The sequence below is a fragment of the Macaca fascicularis genome, chromosome 14 (assembly GCF_037993035.2).
Source record: "Macaca fascicularis isolate 582-1 chromosome 14, T2T-MFA8v1.1".
In the NCBI taxonomy this organism is placed as follows: domain Eukaryota; kingdom Metazoa; phylum Chordata; class Mammalia; order Primates; family Cercopithecidae; genus Macaca; species Macaca fascicularis.
In genome coordinates, this window is record NC_088388.1 from 10,233,064 (window position 1) to 10,255,180 (window position 22,117).

Below are 22,117 nucleotides of genomic sequence, written 5' to 3' on the forward strand. Positions count from 1 at the left end.
GAGCAGGTCGCCGCTGGCTGGCAGTCGCCACCCGGTCCCAGAGTAAATAAGGGAGAGACACTCCCGAGCGCCGTAAATAGAGTCCAAGTGGGCGGAGAGCCGTCCCGCGCCGCCCGCTCATGTCTCTTCAGAGCCGACTGTCCGGCCGCCTGGTACAGCTGCGCGCGGCGGGGCAGCTGCTGGTCCCCCCGCGCCCCCGGCCCGGCCACTTGGCGGGTGCCACGCGGACCCGCAGCAGCACGTGCTGTCCCCCAGCGTTCCTGGGCGTGTTCGGCCGCAGCGCCCGGACCTCGGCGGGAGTTGGGGCGTGGGGGGCGGCGGCGGTGGGGCGGACAGCCGGGGTGCGCACTTGGGCCCCCCTGGCCATGGCGGCGAAGGTGGACCTGAGCACCTCCACCGACTGGAAGGAGGCGAAATGTAAGTGTAAGCACGAGGGGGCGCGAGGGAGAGGGCGGCCTCACGTGGGGCTTCCCGGCTGGGCAGCCCCCATCAAGCGAGCAGCCCCTTCCACCCGAGAGACCCGGGGAAGTTGAGGCCTCATCTGCCCTGGAACGGACCCCTCCTCCCCATTCACAGCCACCCCCGCCCCCTGTGTGTTCCCAGCCCCACAGAACAATTCACTCCAGACCAGGTCCAAGTGTCCATGCAGGGGGCAGCGTGAGGAAGGCGACCTTCCTTACCCCACTGGAATGGGTCACAGGGCACCCCAGGGATTGTGCAGGACCTACCATCTTCCTCCCCTGTGCAGGAGGAAAACTGAGGCCGAGTGCTGCAGCTGGTTTCCCCAAGGTCACTCAGGGAGCTGGTGGCAAAGTGGAGGTTATGATCCCGGACTCTCCAAACTTTGCACAGTGTGGTTCTCAAGTGCTCGGGAATGAGCTGAGGGAACAGCTCCGGGGCTGGCGTCCCACCTGGTGGGGCATGTAACCCCACAGAGTGACCTCCCTGGGCTGGCCTGTCCTGCCTCCACCCCACCCTAAGCCCGCACTCTGATGCCTTTCTGGGCACGTGGTATGGTGCCCTTTTCCCCTTCTCGCTGGCCTCTGGCCACTTGTTAGCAGTTTGCTCATGCCAGGAACAGAGGTTAGAGGAGCAGGTCAGGGCAGGGGTGGGGTCTTGTGCTTGTGACAACTGATGACACCCCCCAAGAATCACACCACTTCCTCTTGCTCCTGGAGTGGGCATGAGTCCGGGGGCCTGGGAAGGGAGAGAACCCAAGCTGCTGCTACTGAGCCCCAAATAGCTCTGCTGGGCACCCAGCTGTCCCTGCCTTTCAGGGTCTGCCTCCTGGGATCCTGTGATTCTTCCCAGCTGGATCCCCTTTCAAAAGTGCAGGGAAGTGGCTCATTGGCTGGGCCTCTATCCTGGAGTAGGTATGGCCTCTGGGCTGGGCGGGCAGGATGGAGAGTCCTGCAGTGTTAGGAATGAAGAGAAGATGGCTTTCTCGGGACCAGCAGTGGAAATCAAAATGATTTACTCCTGACATGAATTGCGTGGCCTGGGCCAGGATCTAAAAGTGATGGCAGAAAGCACCGACTTTAGGCTGTGAGCCGATGGAGAACTTGTCAGGCACTTGGCCCTTGCCCCAGAACAGCAGGAGGAGTTGGGGGCTGGCAGAGACCCCTGGAGGGGGAGCCACTGTCCCCACAGAGACCCTGCTCCCCTGAGCACTCTCTCAGAGAAGAACAACTCAGGAGGTTGGCAAAGAGCTAGGGAGACAAGGCGCCCAGGCATCTGTTTGAGGGCTGCCGCTCTTTCCAGGATCCAGCCCCCACAACCCTACTCCTTGGTGCCAGGAAAGCAGCCAGACCTCGTAATCGGGCCGGGGTTCCTGGGCTGCTGTGCTGTTGCTGGGGTCTCCCTCTTTGCTTCGAGCTGGGATTTCCAATCATGAAGTTCCAAACTTTTATTGAACGCCCTCTAGGTGGCCAGGCTGGGGACTCAGACATGTGTCAGATAGGCAAGGGCCCTGCCCTCATGGAGCTTGTAATCTGGTGTGAAGATTACAAAGCATCTATTGTAAAGAATGTGTTCTAGCAGCTGAGACAAGGCCTGATAACCTCAGTGCTGTGAAGACACCATAGCAGATGGGGCTGCCTGAGCTGGGGAGATGAGAGGAGGCATCTCAGGGGTGGCAGCCTGAGAAGAGGCATCCAGCTGGGGAATGATATTCCAGACCCGTTACTGAGTGACAGTGGGCCAGGCCCAAGGAGTGGGGCTGGTCTGGGGCTCTGCCTGCTACTGAAGCCACAGTTAGAGGAATGCTTTTGGGGGTGAGACGTGGAGATCCCCCAATAGTTATCTATTGCTGTATAACAAAATAACCCGAACCTTAGTGGCTTAAAACAGCAAACCTGCATTCTGTCCGTCTCTGAGGGTCAGGAAACGGAGAGACGCTTAGCTGGGTCGTTCTAGCTCAGAGTCTCCCTCCCCTGAAGCCGGGTGGGACTTGGTTAGGGTCGGAGGATTCACTTTGGGGCCCCTCCATGGGGCTGCTTGAGTGTCTTACGGGATAGATGTCCTAAGCCTTTTCCCCCAGAGCATGTGCTCCACGAGAGGGATCGTGAGGAGACCCTGATGGAGCCACAGTGCTTTCTTTGTGACCTCGTCTTCAAAGTCTCTCCCGCTTTATTCTAGGGGTTCGAATCGAGTCAGGGAGTCTGGCCATACTCTGGGAGAGGGGAATTAGGGTCTACCTCTTGAAAGAATCTTAAATAATTTGCAGGTGTGTTTTTATTTTCTGAAAAAAATTTTTTTTGAGACAGAGTTTCGCTCTTTTTGCCCAGGCTGGAGTACAGTGGTGTGATGTCACTGCAACCTCCACCTCCGGGGTTCAAGTGAGTCTCCTGCCTCAGCCTCCTGAGTAGCTGGGATTACAGGCACCCGCCAGCATACCTAGCTAATTTCTGTTGTTGTTGTTGTTTGTTTGTTTGTTTTGAAATGAAGACTCGTTCTGTTGCCCAGGTTGGAGTGCAGTGGTGTGATCTCAGCTCGCTGCAACCTCCACCTCCAGGGTTCAAGCGATTCTGCTGCCTCAGCCTCCCCAGTAGCTGGGATTACAGGCGTGTGCCATCATGCCTGGCTAATTTTTTTGTATTTTTAGTAGAGATGGGATTTCACTGTGTTAGCCAGGATGGTCTCAATCTGTGGACCTCATGATCTGCTCGCCTCGCCTCTCAAAGTGCTGGGGTTACAGGCGTGAGCCATTGCACCTGGCCAATTTTCTTAAATTTCTTTGTAAATTTTTTTTTTGAGATGAAGTCTCGCTCTGTCGCCCAGGCTGGAGTGCAGTGGTGCGATCTCGGCTCACTGCAAGCTCCGCCTCCCGGGTTCACACCGTTCTCCTGCCTCAGCCTCCCGAGTAGCTGGGACTACAGGTGCCCACCACCACACCCAGCTAATTTTTTGTATTTTTTAGTAGAGATGGGGTTTCACCGTGTTAGCCAGGATGGTCTCGATCTCCTGACCTTGTGATCCGCCTGCCTTGGCATCTGCCTGCCTCGGCCTCCCAAAGTGTTGGGATTACAGGCGTGAGCCACCGTGCCTGGCCAAAAATTTTTTAATTCATTTAATTTTTTTTTTTGAGACAGGGTCTCACTCTGTTGCTCAGGCTGAAGTGCAATGGTGTAATCATGGCTCACTGCACTCTTAAACTCCTGGGCTCAGTGATCCTCCTGCCTCAGCCATCTGAGTAGTTGGAACTATAGGCGCACATCACCATGTACAACTAATTTTTTTTTCTTTTGAGACAAGGTCTGTTGCCCAGGCTGGAGTGCAGTTGTGAGATCTCAGCTCACTGCATCCTCAACCTCCTGGGCTCAAGCGATCCTCCCACCTCAGTCTCCCGAGTAGCTGGAACTACAGGCATATGCCACCACGCCTGGCTAATTTTTTGTATTTTTTTGTAGAGACAGAGTTTTGACATGTTGCCCAGGCTGGTCTCAAACTCCTAAGCTCAAGCAGTCTACCCACCTCAGACTCCCAAAGTGCTGAGATTACAGGTGTGAGCCACCGGCAGCTAATGTTTTAAAAACTTTATTGTAAAGACTGGGTCTCACCATGTTGCCCAGGCTGGTCTCGAACTCCTGGCCTCAAGTGATCCGCCCACCTCAGCCTCCCAAAATGCTGGGATTACAGGTGTGAGCCACTGTGCCTGGACAAGTGTATTTTTTAAGCCATCACATTATAGGAGATCTGGGGGGCTGCCTCAGCTGGACTCTGCCTCTGATTAGGGTCTGAGCCGTGGCCCTTGAAGACCCCTACACTTTTCGTGGTTACATTCTAATCACACTTTCAGCCAAGTTACATTTGACAGCCAAGTGCCACAAGTGTGGAGATCTTCAGTGCACAGCATATGCAACTGTGCAGCCACTACATGGGTCAAAAGGTAGAGCATTGCCATCACCCCAGAAGTCGCCTCTTTTCACTTGGTACCGTCTGGAGCTAATTACTCTTGTGATATCTGTTCATTTTGTCTCTTCTTGAAGTCCGGCCCCTTTCACTCAATATCCGGCTAGTTCGTCCATGTTATTGGATGTGGCAATGGTTCGCTCTTTTTTATTGCTGTATAGTGTTCCAGCATATGAAGGTACCACAGCTTGTTTCCCACTGTTTTGTTGTTTTGTTTGGTTTCGTTTTTTTGAGATGTAGTCATGCTCTGTCGCCCAGGCTGGAGTGTAGTGGCGTGATCCCAGCTCACTGCAACCCCTCCGCTTCCTGGATTCAAGCGATTCTTCTGCCATGTTGCCCAGGTTGGTCTCAAAATCCTGACCTCAGGCGATCTACCTGCCTCGGCCTCCCAAAGTGCTGAGATTACAACCATGAGCCACCATACCCGGCCCCCACTCTTTTGTTGATAGACATTTGGATTTCTTGTGAATAAAGCTGCGCTATACTTTTTTTTTTTTGAGACAAGATCTCATTCTGTTGCCCAGGCTGAAGTGCAGTGGTGCAATCACAGCTCACTGCAGCTTCCAACTCCTGGGCTCAAACCATCCTCCCACCTCAGCCTCCTGAGTAGCTGGGACTATAGGCGTGTTCTACCACTCCTGGCTAATGTTTTTAAAAACGTTTTGCAGAGACAGGGTCTCATTGTTATCCCAGGCTGGTCTTGAACTCCTGAGCTCAAGTGATCCTCCCACCTCTGCCTGCAAATGTGCTAAGCGCTGAGATTACAGACGTGTGCCGCTGTGCCTAGCTTCCTGAATATTCTCTCCATGTCTTTGATGGACATGTGCTCTCATTTCAGGGCTGTAGCTAGATAGGCCTCCAAATACTTGTCTGCCTGAGAGGATCCTCTCTCAAAGCCTGACACACAGTAACCAAACTCACAAGAGACTGACGTATAGGTCAGAAGGCATAATGTGCAGTTCGTGGTGGGGAAATATAATGGCAGTGTGTCTGAAAACTCAGGTGTGCCTGGGCAGAACCTCCTGTCCCTATGGGAAAGCCTCATGGAAGCCAAATTGTAATCTTAGGATTGCTCAGAGCATGCATTCTCATCCAGGGCTGGTTGAGTGATTTTGGAAGCCTTGCCCTGGGCAAGGTAGGGAAGCTTCCCTGCTTGAGAAGGGTCAGTCCCCCCACAAGGATCCCCTTTCCCGGGCGTTTGCTCGGTATTTCCATCTATATGCAGTGCTGAGTGCCTGCTCTGGACCCATGTAAGGATGCCCAACCTACGGCCCAGCTTGTCCTCCAAGCTGATGACCAAATTCAGCTTCCCCCTGGACACTCCTTTTCTTTACCTCGAAGCTGATGCTTATTTCCATGGGCCCATTCTCCCTCCAGGTATGTACATACCTTCAGGCTGGATCTTCCTGGCTGGGAGACTTTCAGTCTTTTGGGGAGACTTCAGCAGTGTCTGATTTTACTAGCCAGGGGTTACTTTGTCTAATTTATTTATATTTATATTTATTTTTTTTTTTTGAGACCGAGTTTCGCTCTTGTTGCCCAGGCTGGAGTACAGTGGCGCGATCTCAGCTCACCGCAACCTCCACCTCCCAGCTTCAGGCGATTCTCTTGCCTCAGCCTCCCAAGTAGCTGGGATTACAGGCATGCGCCACCATGCCTGGCTAATTTTGTATTTTTGGTAGAGACGGGGTTTCTCCATGTTGGTCAGGTTGGTCTTGAACTCCTGATCTCAGGTGAACCTCGCCCGCCTCGGCCTCCCAAAGTGCTGGGATTACAGGAGTGAGCCACTATTCCTGGCCTGTTTATTTATTTATTTGAGATGGTCTCACTTTGTTGCCCAGGCTGGAGTGCAGTGATGGTATCTTGGCTCACTGCAGCCTCTGCCACCCAGACTCCAGCAATCCTCCCACCTCAGCCTCCCAAGTAGCTGGGATTACAGGTATGTGCCACCACACCCGGCTAATTCTTGTATTATTTTTTTTTTCTGAGACGGGAGTCTCACTCTGTCACCTAGGCTGGAGTACAGTGGTGCCATCTCGGCTCACTGCAACCTCCACCTCCCGTGTTCAAGCAATTCTCCTGCCTCAGCCTTCTGAGTAGCTGGGATTATAGGCCTGTGCCACCACACCGGCTAATTTTTGTATTTTTAGTAGAGAAGGGTTTCACCATGTTGGTCAGGCTGGTCTCGAACTCCTGACCTCTTGATCCGCCTGCCTCAGCCTCCCAAAGTGCTGGGATTACAGGCATGAGCCACCGCAGCCGGCCTAATTTTTCTATTTTTTGTAGAGACGGGGTTTTGCCATGTTGGCGAGGCTGGTCTTGAACTCATGAACTCAAGCAATCCACCCACCTCAGCCTCCCAAAGTGCTGGGATTACAGGCGTGAGTCACTGCACCCGCCCTGCTTTCTCTAATTTGATACCCTCAGTTTTGAGGCACTTCGTTATCCCCCCGGGAGTGCCTTTTCATCAGAAGATCGTGGAAACACCCTCCCTGTAAAGGCAGTTGAGCACGAGGGACTTAAGGTTAGGCCCTTGTCGGTATCTGGTGCTGTGTCATCACAGGAGGGGCCTGGCTTTGGCTCCTTGTTCCAACAACCCTTGCAGGCAGAGCTGTGAGCCACAAAGAGCAGGGACATTGTTGTCATCAGACCTGGGGATGTGCTGCTGCTTCCTCACTCTCCAAGCCTCAGTTTCCTCATCTATAAAATGGGACCAGTGGCACCTGCTTGGAGGTTGTGCTGAGATCACATTAGAAACCACTTTGGGCCGGGCGCGGTGGCTCAAGCCTGTAATCCCAGCACTTTGGGAGGCCGAGACGGGCGGATCAGGAGGTCAGGAGATCGAGACCATCCTGGCTAACACGGTGAAACCCCGTCTCTACTAAAAAATACAAAAAACTAGCCGGCCTAGGTGGCGGGCGCCTGTAGTCCCAGCTACTCAGGAGGTTGAGGCAGGAGGATGGCGTGAACCCGGGAGGCGGAGCTTGCAGTGAGCTGAGATCCGGCCACAGCACTCCAGCCTGGGCGACAGAGCGAGACTCTGTCTCAAAAAAAAAAAAAAAAAAAAAAAAAAAAAAAAAAAAGAAACCACTTTGGGCCAGGCGTGGTGGTTCATGCCTGTAATCCCAGCACTTTAGGGGCCAAGGTGGGAGGATTGCTAGAGCCCAGAAGTTTGAGACCAGCCTGGGCAATATATCAAGACCTTGTCTCTCCTAAAAATAAAATAAAGAAAAGGAAAGAAACCATTTTATATACCATGGCCCAGAATGGGTCCCAGCGGCCCCCCTTCCTTGTCACCCCTTAGACCGTCAGACCTGTCTCTGCTCTGTGCTGGCCATGGTGACACCGGGCTCTTGTAGGCTTGTCTCATGTGCTGGGGCCCTGAGCCTGCACAGCCTAAGCCATCCTCTCCTTGGTGACTCAAGGTAGGGCTGCTGCACTCCAGCCTCACACCACACTGCAGAACCGGGGCTAATTTCAGCCCCCGTGGGATTTCATCCAGAGTGGGGGGCTTATCTGATTTGAATGCAGCACTGGCAAATTTTCCAGGTACCCCTGGGAGTCGGGGGACTTCTCCCACCTATCTCCTGGGGACGCAGCCTTGCCAGTGCCCTGGTGTGGGCGGAGACAAGGGGGCAGGGGAGAGGAGAGAGGTTCCAAGGTGCCGCGTGCTCTGTCTCCCTTTGCTCGAGCTGTGGGCTTTGACAAGACCCTGTTCTTGCAGGCCGGTGAGCACAGGTGATTAATGCCCCTGCCACCGAGTCTAAATGCCGCCGCGTCCTGGGAACCCAGCCGGTATCAGCCCTGCCCACCTGGCATTCTCTCTGAGCGGAGCTCCGCCTTGGCGCCCCAGCCTGCCCTCACATCTCTGAACACCATCTTGCAAAGTGCCATAAAGACACTTCTTAAAACACATCATTGAATTCCCGTTGGCCTGCTGCACTTTATGATTCTGGCGGAGCCTGCTTCCTCCTGCTCGGCTTTCGTGCCTGGGAGCCGCTGGAAGCTTCGTCCGGGGTCACGTCTCTCCATCAAAATTTACTGCGGACATCTTTTTGCAACACCTGTCTCACTGAGCTGTGAAATACTCTCGCCTCTTCAAAAATGAAAGAAAATGAAAATGCATGTTTTACATCTTTTATAAAAAATAAAATAAAACTCACTTGTGCTTTAAGTCTGCATTTGTCCTTCTTACAGGAGGAGGTGGGAAATGTTAGAAATTCATGGGCAAGGCCGGGCGTGGTGGCTTACACCTGTAATCCCAGCACTTTTGGAGGCTGAAGCGGGTAGACCATCTGAGGTCAGGAGTTCAAGACCAGCCTGGGCAACATGGTGAAACCCCATCTCTACTAAATATACAAAAAATTAGCTGAGCGTGGTGGTACATGCCTGTAATCCTAGCTACTCAGGAGGTTGAGGCATGAGAATCGCTTGAACCCAGGAGGTGGAGGTTGCAGTGAGCCTCAATCGCACGACTGCACTCCAGCCTGGGTGAGAGAGTGAGACTCTGTCTCAAAAAAATAAAAACACAGAAATGCGTGGGGCATGTTCGTGGCTTAAGGCCCCTGTTTATTCTCCAGGGGGAATGAGGAGGGGTCTGGTGGGCGAGGACTGCCGACAGAGGACATGGAGGTGAGACGCCGAATGGGCGCGGTTGGCCTTTTCTTTCCCCATAAATCAGAAACCAGTGCGGTGTGTGGCTCTTTGGGGATCAGCCAGGCCACAGCCTTGTTCTAGTGGTGAGGACAGACTTGCGTCTGGCATGCTGGCCTTCTGAGGTATGCACTCGGGCTCCATAGACTAGAAGGGACAGGCTGACAGATGTCCTCAAGGTCAGCACCCAGCCGGCTGGTGGCAGAGCCAGCATGCTGTCTCTGGGAAGTGGAGCCATCCTGTGGGCTTTGCTGGAGAAAAGGGGCTGTGTGGGCTGTGGGTCACTCAGACCAGGCCACCATGCTTAGGGAGGACAGTGTGGGAGGAAGCCCAGGTTTCTCTCACTTGTGTGTGACTGGGGGCAGGTCACTGTGCCTCTTCTCTAGAACATGGTGGTGGCATCTGCCAGATGATATCTGCTAGGGCACCTGAGGTGTCTCTGGTCACCCTGGTCTAGTACCATGGGATGCCTAGGACCTGCCCAGCCAGAGACACTTCAGCAAGGCCTCTGGGGTCCATCTGGGTCCTAGCCCAACAGTCCCGCCAGCATCACAGTGGGTACCTGACTTTCTGGCCACAGGTCCAGCCGTCTGGGAGTGTCCAGCCGTCTGGGAGTGCCCACACAGTGGCATGCCAAGCCTCGCAGTGGGGAGGTCACAGTTATGCAAAGTGACAAATATGGGCACTCAAATTATTTATTTAGAGACAAGGTCTCACTCTGTTGCCCAGTCTGGAGTGCAGTGGCACAATCACAGCTCACTGCAGCCTTGACCTCCCAGACTGAAGCGATCCTCCTGCCTCAGCCTCCCGGGCAGTTGGGACCACAGACGCACATCCACCACGCTCAGCTGATTTTTTTTTTTTTTTTTTGAGATGGAGTTTTGCTCTTATTGCCCAGGCTGGAATGCAATGGTGTGATCTCGGCTTACCGCAACCTCTGCCTCCCAGGTTCAAACGATTCTCCTGCCTCAGCCTCCTGAGTAGCTGGGATTACAGGCATGTGCCACCATGCCCGGCTAATTTTGTATTTTTAGTAGAGACAGGGTTTCACCATGTTGACCAGGCTAGTCTCAAACTCCTGACATCAGGTGATCCGCCTGCCTCAGCCTCCCAAAGTGCTAGGATTACAGGTGTGAGCCACCATGCCAGGCCACTCGGCTGATTTTTTTGTATTTTTTGGTAGAGATGGGGTTTCTCCATGTTGTCCAGGCTGGTCTCGAACTCCTGGGCTCAAGCGATTGGCCTGCCTTGGCCTCCCCAAGTGCTGGGGACCCAAATACTTAGGAAAGGTCCTCTGTCTGCTGTGTTCCCAAGTTGGAAAAAAAAGTTCTCCACAATTTTGTCCTGTTTGCTTTGTTCTCTTTGGGCCTTATTTTGCCGCCAGGAAGGAGTGAGTGTGTCTGGTGTGTAGACTGCACTTTACAGTTCACAGCCACCTTCTCCTTTGACCCTCCCAGCAAGCCTGGGGGTTAGCAAGGGAAGGTCTTCCTTGTCCCTATTCTAGAGATGGGAAAACCGAGGCTCCAAACTGAGCATGGTGTTGGGAGGTCATGAGCCCAAACCTGGCGGGACCTGTAACAGAAGAAAAGGCGCAGCCTGGGTCTAGGCCGGCTGCCACCAGCATCTGTCACAGCTCTCGCAGGCAGGCTCTGTGGGGGTCAGAGGCTCAGAAGAGAGTGGAGGGACAGCTCCGGAGGTTGCTCGCTTAAACAGGGTTTTGAATCTGTGCAACTGATTAGAAGACCTAGGGAGGAAAGCAGTAAGGACACTTCCTGTCCACAGGGAAGGCAGGAGGGGCCGCGGCATGGGGTGTGGTGACCTTGACCTTGTTGGGGGGGAGGGACCAGACTGGGTGGACTGAAGGGAGCATGGGAGGGAGGAAGTGGAGACAGCAGAGGAGGGGGCAGCTGCAGGGGTGTGGAATGCGGGCGTCGAGGGTGGGGACGGGGATTGTTTGAGGGCAGGCAGGACGGCCTGGTGGAGGGGTACCTGCAGCAGTGAGTGCTCTGGGAGGTGGGCCTGGCAGGTGGCAGCACTGACAGGAGGGACCTTCATGCCCAGTGACCTGAAGGAGGGAGGACAAGGTGCGGGCAGGTGGTGGAGGTGCCTGGCTCAGTGGGGGAGGACAGCAGCTGGAGGAAGAGTGGGGGCAGCTGGGGAGAAGGAGGAAGGGGGAGTTCACTGCCAAAGCAGCAGCTGCGTGGCCAGGCTGACAGAGCCCCCATGGGGGAGGTGAAAAATTTAGAGGCAGCCTCTGCTTGGTGGTGGGATTTCCTCCAGTGATTTACAGCCCCTGGGACCAACCAGAGAAATTGGGATCACTTCCTCCCTGAAGCTTTCCTGGCCTCCCCTCTTCTTGGTCAGGCTCCAGGACCTCACCTTGGTGAAGGTGAGGATGCTTGATAAATATTTATTAACTGACTTATTGGCATTCGAGCTGCCGATGGGAGGTGCAGAGCCCAGATGGAGTGGCCTCTCCTCTCTGGCCTGTTCTTTGCCCTCGGTAGGTGGTACTGGCTTCCAGCAGCTCAGCCCTTTGCCACGTGCCAGGCTAGCCCAGTCCACTTCCTATGAAATGCAGGAGGTAGCTTCCCACAGCCTCATTATTCTGTAATGAGCCTCATTATTCTGTAGCCTCTTCCTACAGAAGAGGCCAGCAGAGGCTTGGGAATGCTCCTTGCAGATACCAGCATCCCCTACCCCCACACAAAGAAAGGAGTCTTCAGATGGGAGGCCCCTGGCCTGCTCCTCAGGTCCTGCTGGGGCCATGTGCCCAGCAGGGAGACTGGCCTCTTAAAAAGGGGGGGCAGGGAATGGGCTGTGAGAAGCAAGGGACACTAGTGATGGAGGGGCCAGCAGAGGTACCCTTGGCCCCTTAGAAAGAACGCACATGGCGGCTGGGTGCAGGGGCTCATGCCTGTAATCCCAGCACTTTGGGAGGCCAAGGTGGGCGGATCACGAGGTGAGGAGATCGAGACCATCCTGGCTAACATGGTGAAACCCTGTCTCTACTAAAAATGCAAAAAATTAGCCGGGTGTGGTGGCGGGCGCCTGTAGTCCCAGCTACTTGGGAGGCTGAGGCAGGAGAATGACGTGAACCCGGAAGGCGGAGCTTGCAGTGAGATCGCGCCACTGCACTCCAGCCTGGGCGACAGAGCGAGACTCCGTCTCAAAAAAAAAAAAAGGAAAAAGAAAAAAACCCTCTCTACTAAAAATGCAAAAAATTAGCCGGATGTGGTGGCAGGCGCCTGTAGTCCCAGCTACTTGGGAGGCTGAGGCAGGAGAATCCCGGGAGGGGAGGTTGCAGTGAGCCGAGATCACGCCCTGGACTCTAGCCTGGGCGACAGAGCGAGACTCCGTCTCAAAAAAAAAAAAAAAAAAAAGAAGGCGGCACATGGTACACTCATGGGAAGTATCTGGTGAAAGCATTTTTTTTTTTTTTTTGGCAGAGTCTTGCTATGTTGTCTAGGCTGGAATACAGTGGCATGATCTCGGTTCGCTGCAACCTCAGCCTCCCAGGTTCAAGCGATTCTCCTGCCTCTGCCTCCCAAGTAGCTGTTATTACAGGTGCCCACAACCACGCCCAGCTAGTTTTTGTAATTTTAGTAGAGACAGGGTTTCACTGTGTTGGCCAGGCTGGTCTCGAACTCCTGACCTCAGGTGATCCGCCCACCTTAGCCTCCCAAAGTGCTGGGATTACAGGCATGAGCCACTGTGCCTGGCCATGTGAAAGCATTTTCAATCTGGTTATAGCGCTCCTGGGATGAAGTCAGTTGCCTATCTCTGTCACCCCACAAACAATTTTATTCTCCTACGACCTTTACATGCTGTTCCTGCTGCCAAACACCCTTTCCGGCCCTGGCTACTTCTCACGCCTCTTCCGAGTCTCCCTTAAGCCTCCCCGCCGCCCTGCCTGGTCAGGGTTCCAGGGAACTCCTCTGCCAGCCCCGAGTGTCTCATAGCGCATCTCAGAATTGGAATTGCTCGACTAAAGTGCCTGGACCAGCTTCTGTCTCCCTGGCTGGGTTGTAGATTCACGAGGGCCAGGGCCAGGTCAGCCCGCTCAATGCATCTCTGGCGCTGAATGCAGGACCTACTTGTGTCCAAGCATGTTTATGGAAGAGGGGGCAGAAGTGGCTGCCAGGAAAGGTGGCTCTGGCTTGAGCAGCAGTTGAGGCTGACCAGGGGTGGGCGTAGCCTTTTGTGATGACCCCAGCTTTGCATCCAGCAGGGACTCTGGACTGGGCCCCTTGCATGAGTTCTGTCATCTAATGCTCTCAGCATCCTTGGGCTGTTATCACCACTGCCAGCAGCTGTCAGATGAGGAGATGGAGGCCCGGATGGTGAAGTGACTCTGGTGGAGAAAACATCCTGCTGTGTGAGGGTGGCCTCCCCATCTCCCTGAGCATTTGTGGAGGGACCTACCTGTCCCCCTCACCATCATGTGCATAGAAGCTTCCAGGCTGCAATCTTTCCTTTCTCACCACCTCCTCTAATTGCTCTTCCACCTCTACATACTTCTTTTTTTTTTTTTTTTTTTGAGACGGAGTCTCGCTCTGTCGCCCAGGCTGGAGTGCAGTGGCGCGATCTCAGCTCACTGCAAGCTCTGCCTCCCGGGTTCACGCCATTCTCCTGCCTCAGCCTCCCCAGTAGCTGGGAGTACAGGCGCCCGCCACCTCGCCCAGCTAGTTTTTTGTATTTTTTAGTAGAGACGGGGTTTCACCGTGTTAACCGGGATGGTCTCGATCTCCTGACCTCGTGATCCGCCCATCTCGGCCTCCCAAAGTGCTGGGATTACAGGCTTGAGCCACCGCGCCCGGCCCTCTACATACTTCTTGATGCTTTTTGGGTTTCTCAATTGTAGCCTTTGCTGTTTGCCGTGGGGGCTGCCCCATACCGGGAGCCTGTGGTCCAGGGAGGCAGGCAGGGCTGAGAGCCTGGGTGTGCTGGCGGCCTCAGGCCAGCAGGGGGAGCCCGCGAGCTGCGAGCCTGGCCCGGCGCGGTCTGGGCGGGCCTTTCTGAGACGGGTTCCAGGTTTCTGTGCCTGGTGCCACCCCCAAGGGAAGGCAGAGCCCATGGGACAGTGCCCAGGCAAGGGGGAGCCGGCCAGGGTAGACCCAGAGTCCGTGAGTGGGTGGGGGGTGCCTGGCTCCTCTCTCAAGTCCCTGCTGTGTGAGGGTGGCCTCCCACCCTTCCTGAGCCTCAGTTTTCTCATCTGTAAAATGGGGGTGATTCCAGCCCCATTGGTCATGCTGGGAGCCCTCAGCCGATGCTGGTGAGATGTTGGGGACAGGTGCCAGGTCCACTTGGTCCTGCAGCTCCTGGAGGAGGACAGCTGTCCCGCTGCCTGCATGCGGTGACAGTGAGGGCAGAACTGACTGGCGGTGGGACTGACGGATAATGTCACCGGCTGAGTGCTGCCAACCGGCTTGACCTTAGTGTGTGGGAGGAAGCTCGGAGCTGTTCCTCAGGGGACGTCTTCACCCCCGTTCTAATCAGGGAGAAATGGGGGACCCAAAGAGATGTGGACTCTGCTGGAAAGTGGCAGAGCTGAATTCTGAACTCAGGTCTGCGATGCCTGAGCCAGTCCCTCAGCCTCCCCAGACCTCAGTTTCCCTCCCTGAACAAAGAGAGCAGGACAAGATATTCTAGGGGCCTCTGAGGCTGCCCCAGCATGCCCGCCCTGTGTGCCCAGGGAAGGATGGACAGGAAGGGCTGGTTTGCATTCTTGGATAAGGCAAGAAGGGAGATGTGGGGGTGTGAGCACCTGGCCAGCTCCTCTGCCCCCACCCTGACGCTCCTTCCTGCCTCTGCAGCCTTTCTGAAGGGCCTGAGTGACAAGCAGCGGGAGGAACATTACTTCTGCAAGGACTTTGTCAGGCTGAAGAAGATCCCGACGTGGAAGGAGATGGCGAAAGGTAGGCCCTGCTCTGGGGAGGCCCTGGTGGGCAGGCTCCAGACCCGTGGCTTGGGAGAATCGTGCAGACAGGAAGAGCGAGTCCAGCAGCGTGTATCGAGTGCTTGCTGCAGGCAGGCGCTCTGCGTGTATCACCTCATTCAATTATTTTGTTTTATTTTTTGAGACGGAGTTTCACTCTTTTTGCCCAGGCTGGAGTGCAATGGTGCGATCTTGGCTCACTGCAACCTCCGCCTCCTGGGTTCAAGTATTCTCCCACCTCCGCCTCCCAAGTAGCTGGGATTACAGGCATGTACCACCACATCCGGCTAATTTTGTATTTTCAGTAGAGATGGGGTTTTACCATGTTGTCCAGGCTGGTCTTGAACTCCTGACCTCAAGTGATCTGCCCGCCTCGGCCTCCCAAAGTGCTGGGATTAAAGGCGTGAGCCACCAAGCCCGGCCACCTCATTCAATTATTTATTTATTTATTTAATTTAGTTTAGTTTTTGAGATGGAGTCTCACTTTGTCACTGAGACAAGTGCAGTGGCGTGATCTCGGCCTTCTGCAACCTCTGCTTCCTGGGTTCAAGCGATTCTCCTGCCTCAGCCTCCTGAGTAGCTGCGATTATAGACATGTACCACCATGCCCGGATAATTTTTGTATTTTCAGTAGAGATGGGGTTTTACCATGTTGTCCAGGCTGGTCTTGAACTCCTGACCTCAAGTGATCTGCCCGCCTCGGCCTCCCAAAGTGCTGGGATTAAAGGCGTGAGCCACCAAGCCCGGCCACCTCATTCAATTATTTATTTATTTATTTAATTTAGTTTAGTTTTTGAGATGGAGTCTCACTTTGTCACTGAGACAAGTGCAGTGGCGTGATCTCGGCCTTCTGCAACCTCTGCTTCCTGGGTTCAAGCGATTCTCCTGCCTCAGCCTCCTGAGTAGCTGCGATTATAGACATGTACCACCACGCCCGGATAATTTTTGTATTTTCAGTAGAGATGGGGTTTCACCATGTTGGCCAGGCTGGTCTCGAACTCCTGACCTCAAGTGATCTGCCCTCCACGGCCTCCCAAAGTGCTGGGATTATAGGCGTGAGCCACTGTGCCTGGCCACTTCATTCAATTATTAACACAACAAGTGCAATTTTTATCCCCATTATATGGTAGGAAACAGAGCCCTAGGTTAGGTGAGCCACCTGCCTGAGATTACTTGCTTGTAGGGAGCTGGGGTTTGAAGTGCGATTTGGTTGCTTACAGTAGGGTGTGTTGGTGAGACAGCAGGCCTGGTGACCCATAAACCTGGGCAAGTCCCTGACCCACCTAATCCTCAGTTTCTACCTCTGTGAAATGGGATGGATGATATTAGCACTGTACCTGCTGGTGGCCTTGCTGTCAAGATGCAAGGAGTCCCCGCATGATGCTGGCACACAGTAGGTGCTCCTCAGCGTGGGTTCCTGGTACTGGGTCAGCAGTCATCATGCTGCAGGCTGCCTCTGGAGGTGGAGGGAGGTCGATAGGGAAGGCCCTGGCCCCTGGGCCCTGGCTGGGTCCCTCTGCAGTGGGCAGCCTTGCTGTGACCTCCCCGGCCCCTACTTGTTCCAGGGGTGGCTGTGAAGGTGGAGGAGCCCAGGTATAAAAAGGACAAGCAGCTCAATGAGAAGATCTCCCTGTTCCGCGGCGACATCACCAAGCTGGAGGTGGACGCCATCGTCAACGCCGGTGAGTGGCTGGCCTGAACCAGAACCCTGGTGGCCGCCCCGTTGCCTTTGCTCTACTCTGCTGTGCCAGGCCTGGGTGGACGCCACCTGGCTCCAGTGAGGCTCGGGTTGCTGGCAGGGACGGCCTGCTGGCGCCATGGCAGCCTAGCGCGTCGGCCACTCGGGCTCCTCTTCCCTTGAAACCCTGACCTGCTGTGTCGGGGGCGCCTTGCTCCACTGAGACCCATTAGTGGCCGGGGAAGTGGGAGAGCTGGGCTGGAACTGGGCTTCCCTGCCAGGAAGGCAGAGGCCACAGCGGAGAGGTCTGACCTTGGGGGACCACAGAGGCCCCAACCACCACCTGCCTTCCTCTACCTTTGGCCTGCCCTGCCCTCCCTTCAGACCTGGGCAGGTGAAGGAGCTTGTCGAGGGATAGTGGGGGCAGAGAGGTCCCCTGCGGTGCCCTGGCCGCTTTCCAGCGCCTGGAAACGGGAGCTGCTCAGCTTCCTGCGCTCGCCTCTTGCTGGCTTGGCAGTTTGTTGTGATGAGTATGGGAGCCGGCTGCTTCTTTGTGGGAGGGAGGAAGGGGGCTGCTTCTCCACGCAGGCAGTGGTTGTCTGGCAAGGTCAAAGGTGCCAGGAAAGGACTTTGGCATGGGGTGTCAAGGGCCGGTTAAGTCCAGCAGGTGGCTTGTGGAACAGGTCGAGTGGCGGCTGAACCCCGGCCCTCGCCCGCCTGCTCACTTGCTCCTTTGCTTACCCGGCGTCTGCACCAAGCATCAGAGGAAGGGGAGCTCTTTTTCAGACCCTGAATTTGGGGGGCAGATCCTCTCATCTTGGGCTCCAGCTCACGGGAAAACCCTGCCGTGCCAGCCTCTCCCCAGCCTGTGCAGGCCCAGGGCACCCCCAGGAGCTTCTCGACTCTCCTTCGTCTCCACTTTGGGCTTGTAGTGGTCGTGCTTGGCTCCAGCGCTGTCCCCCAGTGACTCTGGGGCTTGGTGGCGCCGATGCTGTGAGCATTTCCGTTGATCTCTCTGAGTTACGGGCTCTAGGATCCGGAGAGCGAAGGTCACTCGGCTGCCCCGGGCCTGGTCCATGGGGTCTGAGTTGTGTTTCCTGAAGCAACCTTGCTCTGTGCGTCTTCCCACCGTTGACTGCAAAGCTGGATAGTCATATGGGGGTGCCTTGCCCACACATTACCTGTCGAGACACACAGGTGACAGGTTACACGTAGGCAGGAGTTTCTGCTCAGAGTGGCTGGCTGAGGGGAGCAGGGGGAGCTAGAGTCACCTTGGGCTTCTGCAGGTGGTTCTGGTGTGTTTCTCTAGGGCCACGAGGAAGAGGACTGCTAGTCCATCTGGGGCCACACGGCTAAGACAAAGCCACATCTGCACTGGCAGATGTTACAGCGGCCTGGGGGAGGGCGTTCTTGCTGCCTGTGCCCAGGAGGGGCTGGCCTGGAGCAGAAGGGCAGAGCCTTGGGGCTGTGGCTGAGAGGGCAGTCAGGCAGGACAGTGGGTACTCCAGCCCTGCCAGTCACTGGCAAGCATGTGAGAGGTACCCCAGCGGTATCTTCTTGCTGAGCTGCAAAGTGGCCAGAGGGAAAATGAGGTATCTTGTGAGCTCTGTCCCCCTGGGTTGGTGATTGGCTGCAACATGGGCCAGGAGAAAGGGTTCAGGGAACAAGGTGGGGTGTTGGCGGGTGCAGATGGAACAGGGGACACTCTGGAGGCTGCACCCGGGCTGTGGGCGTGATTAACGCCGCTTGCTAAGTGCTCTTGGGAGTCGCCAGGCTTTGGATGCAGCAGCTCCATCGGAAGTGCTTTAGTGCCAGCTCCATTTGCACCAGGGCCAGGGCTGGGGCAGTGCTGGCTGAGTTTCTCTGGGGACTCCCCTTCTCCGTGTCCTTGCCTAGGCCTCTGTTTCCTCCTCTGCACAATGAGGGTAGCAAAGAAAGCACCCATCAGGTTGCTGGGGGCACTTGGAGCTGATGCACGTGACGTGCAAATGGTGGTCACTCATCACCAGGCGGGAATCGGGGCTCAGCACCTCGCATTGGTGCTGAAACTGGTGTCATCAGCGCCATTCTGGGCATCATCCCTGTCCTGGGGGTGCTGAGGGACATGGTGCCTCCTGCAGATGATCAGCTTTCGCCTCCCCCTGCTTGCCTCAGTTTACCCACACTCCTCTTGGTGTGTTTTCCTGGGATCTTTTTGTTCTAGAATCTCACAGCCAGGAGGACCCAGTACCCACCTGGAATCCCAGGGAATGGCGGAGGCAGGGTCTGGACACAGGCTTCCCACACAGAGCCCGAGTCTCCTTTGGCCGTCCAGGGCTTTGGGGAACCCCAGCGTTCAAAGTGGCTTTGGCACTGGTCAGGCCTCCAGGGTCCTGGGTGGCCTTGGCTCCCACCCCAGCCCCTTTGCCCACCAGGGGGCAGCAGAGATCGCAGTTCCCAGGAGCCCATAAATCAGCCTGTTTATTAGTGGAATAAAAGTCGTCCACAACGGCGGGGCTTTTCGGGGCTGCATAAATCTGCGTCTGTGCCTCGTGAAACCCATATGTGCTTAATTCATATGTAAAGTTTCAAGCAGGAAGAGAATACGTGTCCATTAAATTCTATTTGACTTGATTATAATCATTAGCCGTGAATAATTGCTTCTCAGTGCCTACCGCGGAGCCACCACAATAAGCAAGAGGAGAGAGCAATTATCTTGGGGTGGGGATTTTTAAATTTATATTTTTGAAGCCAGGAGCAGTGCTGGCCCCGCGGGCGTCAGTGGCCCATGGAGAACGCTGCGGGTCATACTGGGCTGGGAGCTTGAGGTCTGGCCGCCCGCCGGAGCTTCTGGATTTTGTTGTGGGGGGCGGTTCTCTTTGTTCCTGCTGCCATATGGGAGGGGCTGTCACTGCCTGGGCTTGGGTCCAGCTGCAGGGATGTGGAGGGGAAGGGTGCAGTGGGAGCTAGGAGAGGGCTGTGAGGGAAAGGGGGGCGGGGGGAGCTCCCAACCCCCCACCCTCTTCCATCCTGAAAAGCTGTGGGCTTGAAGGGGTCTCCAGCCAGGCTGTGGGCATCTCTCCTGCCACTCAGGGTCCTGGGGATCCTTGGAGAGGGCAGTTGCCAGTTGTCCCCCTGCCTGCCCCCCTCACTCCTTCCCCTCCCTGAAGAGGCATCTGCCTGTGACCTCCCTCAGGCCTTTAAGAAACAACCCTGGGTGGGGGCGGGGGGGGGCAGTAGCTCACTTCCTGTAATCCCAGCACCGTGGAAGGCCGAGACAAGAGGATCACTTGAGCTCAGGAGTTTGAGACCAGCCTGACCGACATAGTGAGACCCTGTCTCTACAAAAAATTTTTTTAAAAAATTAGGCATGGTGATGTGTGCCTATAGTCCCAGCTACTCAGGAGGTTGAGGCAGGAGGATTGCTTGAACCTGGGAGGTTGAGGCTGCAGTGAGCCACGGTTGTGCCACTGCACTTCAGCCTGGGTGACAGAGTGAGACCCTATCTCCCAAAAAAAAAAATATATATATATATATATATATATATATATATATAAATAAAATAGAAAACAGAACATCAGATTCTGGGCCAGGTGCAGTGGCTCACGCCTGTAATCCCGGAACTTTGGGAGGCTGAGGCAGGCTTGAGGTCAGGAGTTTCGAGACTAGCCTGGCCAACATGGCAGAATCCCATCTCTACTAAAAATTTGCAAAATTAGCTAGGCATGGTGGCACGCACCTGTAATTCCAGCTACTTGGGAGGATGAGGTAGGAGAATCACTTGAACCCAGGAGGCTGAGGCAGGAGGATTGCTTGAACCTGGGAGGTCAAGGCTGCAGTAAGCCATGATTGTGCTACTGCCCTCCAGCCTGGGCAACAGAGTAAGACTCCGTCTCAAAAAAAAAAAAAAATCAAAAAGAAAATCAGACTCTGAGGCTGCATGCAGTGGCTCACTCCTGTAATCCCAGCACTTTGAGAAGCTGAGGCAGGAAGATTGCTTGAGCCCAGGAGTTTGACACCAACTTGAGCAACACGGTGGCACCCTATCTCTACAAAAAGAAAATTTTTTTTTAATTAGCCGGGTGTGGTGGTGCATGCCTGTAGTCCCGGCTACCTGGGAGGCTGAGGTGGGAGGATCGCTTGAGCCTGGGAGGTCGAGGCTGCAGTGAGCTGTGATTGCGCCACTGCACTCCAGCCTGGGCAACAGAGTGAGACCCTGTCTCAAAAAACAAATAAAAATAAGAAAATCAGATTCGGTTTCCCTACTGATCTCCTGGCATTCGAAATTCAGGACTGGTTTCCACTCTTACATTATTGGGCTATGAGATGTGATTGGGATGTGTGTGATGGTGTGTGTGTGAGGTCAGGAGTTCGGCCTTGTGTTTGTGATGTGTGTGGTGTGTGTGTGTGATATAGCGTGTTTGTGTCTGTGCTCGTGTGATGCGTGGGGTGTGTGTCATAGAGTGTGTGTGTGAGGTCAGGAGTTTGGCCTATGTGGGGGGGGGGTGTGCATATGCACTTGTGTGATGTGTGTGATGCGTGTGTGTGATACATGTGTGTGTCTGTGCTTGTGTAATGCGTGGGGTGTGGGTGATGGAGTGTGTGTGTGGTGTGATGTGTGTTTGTATGGGATGTGGTGAGAGTGAGGTGGGAAGTTGGGCAGAAGCATAGACGTGGGATGCCTGGCTGGCGGGTGGCAGGGCTTGAAGTTACAGGGACGGGACAAACCCCCACACCCTCAGGCACAGTGCAGGCCTCCCTGGGCCCTGTCCCAGCGGGCTGCCAGCTGAGGCTGCTTGCTCGGGCAGCACCCGGGAGAGTCTCAGGCTCCTGCCATCTGTACTGGCCATGACTCCTGCCCACAGGAGCATGGCACATCTGTCTTAATGAAATTGGGCTGCCGCATGCAGGAGATAAGCCAGGGAGCCCCCGCAGGTCCCCTCATCTGGAGGAGGAGGTTCTCAGAGCCGGTGCCTGCCTCTCCAGCCCTGCCTATGACCTGTGTCTGGAGATAGCGCCGGTCTCAGAGTCTCCACTAGGGGGTGTTGTGGCTTCCAGGGTGTTTGTGTCTCCTTTTTACTGCAGGGGGGCAGTGACCTTGACTAGGCCACCTCCCTGCCCTTGAGTTTCCTGGTGCACCAGGCCTGTGTATGCGGATTTTTTTGTTCCTGACAGCAGAGTCCCGGGCAGGACATGTCCGGGCACAAAGAAAGATCCCCATTCTTGGCCAGGCATGGTGGCTCACGCCTGTAATCCCAGCACTCTGGGAGGCAGAGGCGGGCGGATCACTTGAGGTCAGGAGTTTGAGACCAGCCTGGCCAACATGGTGCAACCCGATCTCTACTAAAAATACAAAAATTAGCCGGACACAGTGGCACGCGCCTGTAGTCCCAGCTACTCAGGAGGCTGAGGCAGAAGAATCACTTGAACCCGGGAGGCAGAGGTTGCAGGGAGCTGAG

At 55.1% G+C, this 22,117-nt stretch overlaps 1 protein-coding gene and 1 long non-coding RNA gene across 8 annotated transcripts in view; both read left to right on the forward strand.

Annotated features, from left to right (window-relative positions):
- The window catches only part of MACROD1 (mono-ADP ribosylhydrolase 1), a 172,277-nt gene continuing 150,160 nt past the window's right edge, over positions 1–22,117 (forward strand). For 6 of the 7 annotated variants that reach the window (XR_006692350.2, XR_012423120.1, XM_005577484.4 and 3 more), the window contains exons 1-3: positions 1–417; positions 14,880–14,981; positions 16,567–16,683. Coding sequence is in view for 5 of the 7 variants with exons in the window: in XM_005577484.4 (XP_005577541.1) it covers positions 120–417; positions 14,880–14,981; positions 16,567–16,683 (517 nt within the window). In the remaining 2 variants the exon portion in view is untranslated. Of the gene's footprint in view, positions 418–14,879; positions 14,982–16,566; positions 16,684–18,882; positions 19,302–22,117 lie in introns of those variants that run through there. The other variant, XM_074013349.1, reaches the window with a different exon arrangement.
- Positions 4,627–8,581, forward strand: LOC135967208 (uncharacterized). Its single transcript, XR_010581172.2, has 2 exons — positions 4,627–4,751; positions 8,135–8,581. It is a non-coding gene; the product is annotated as an uncharacterized lncRNA (long non-coding RNA).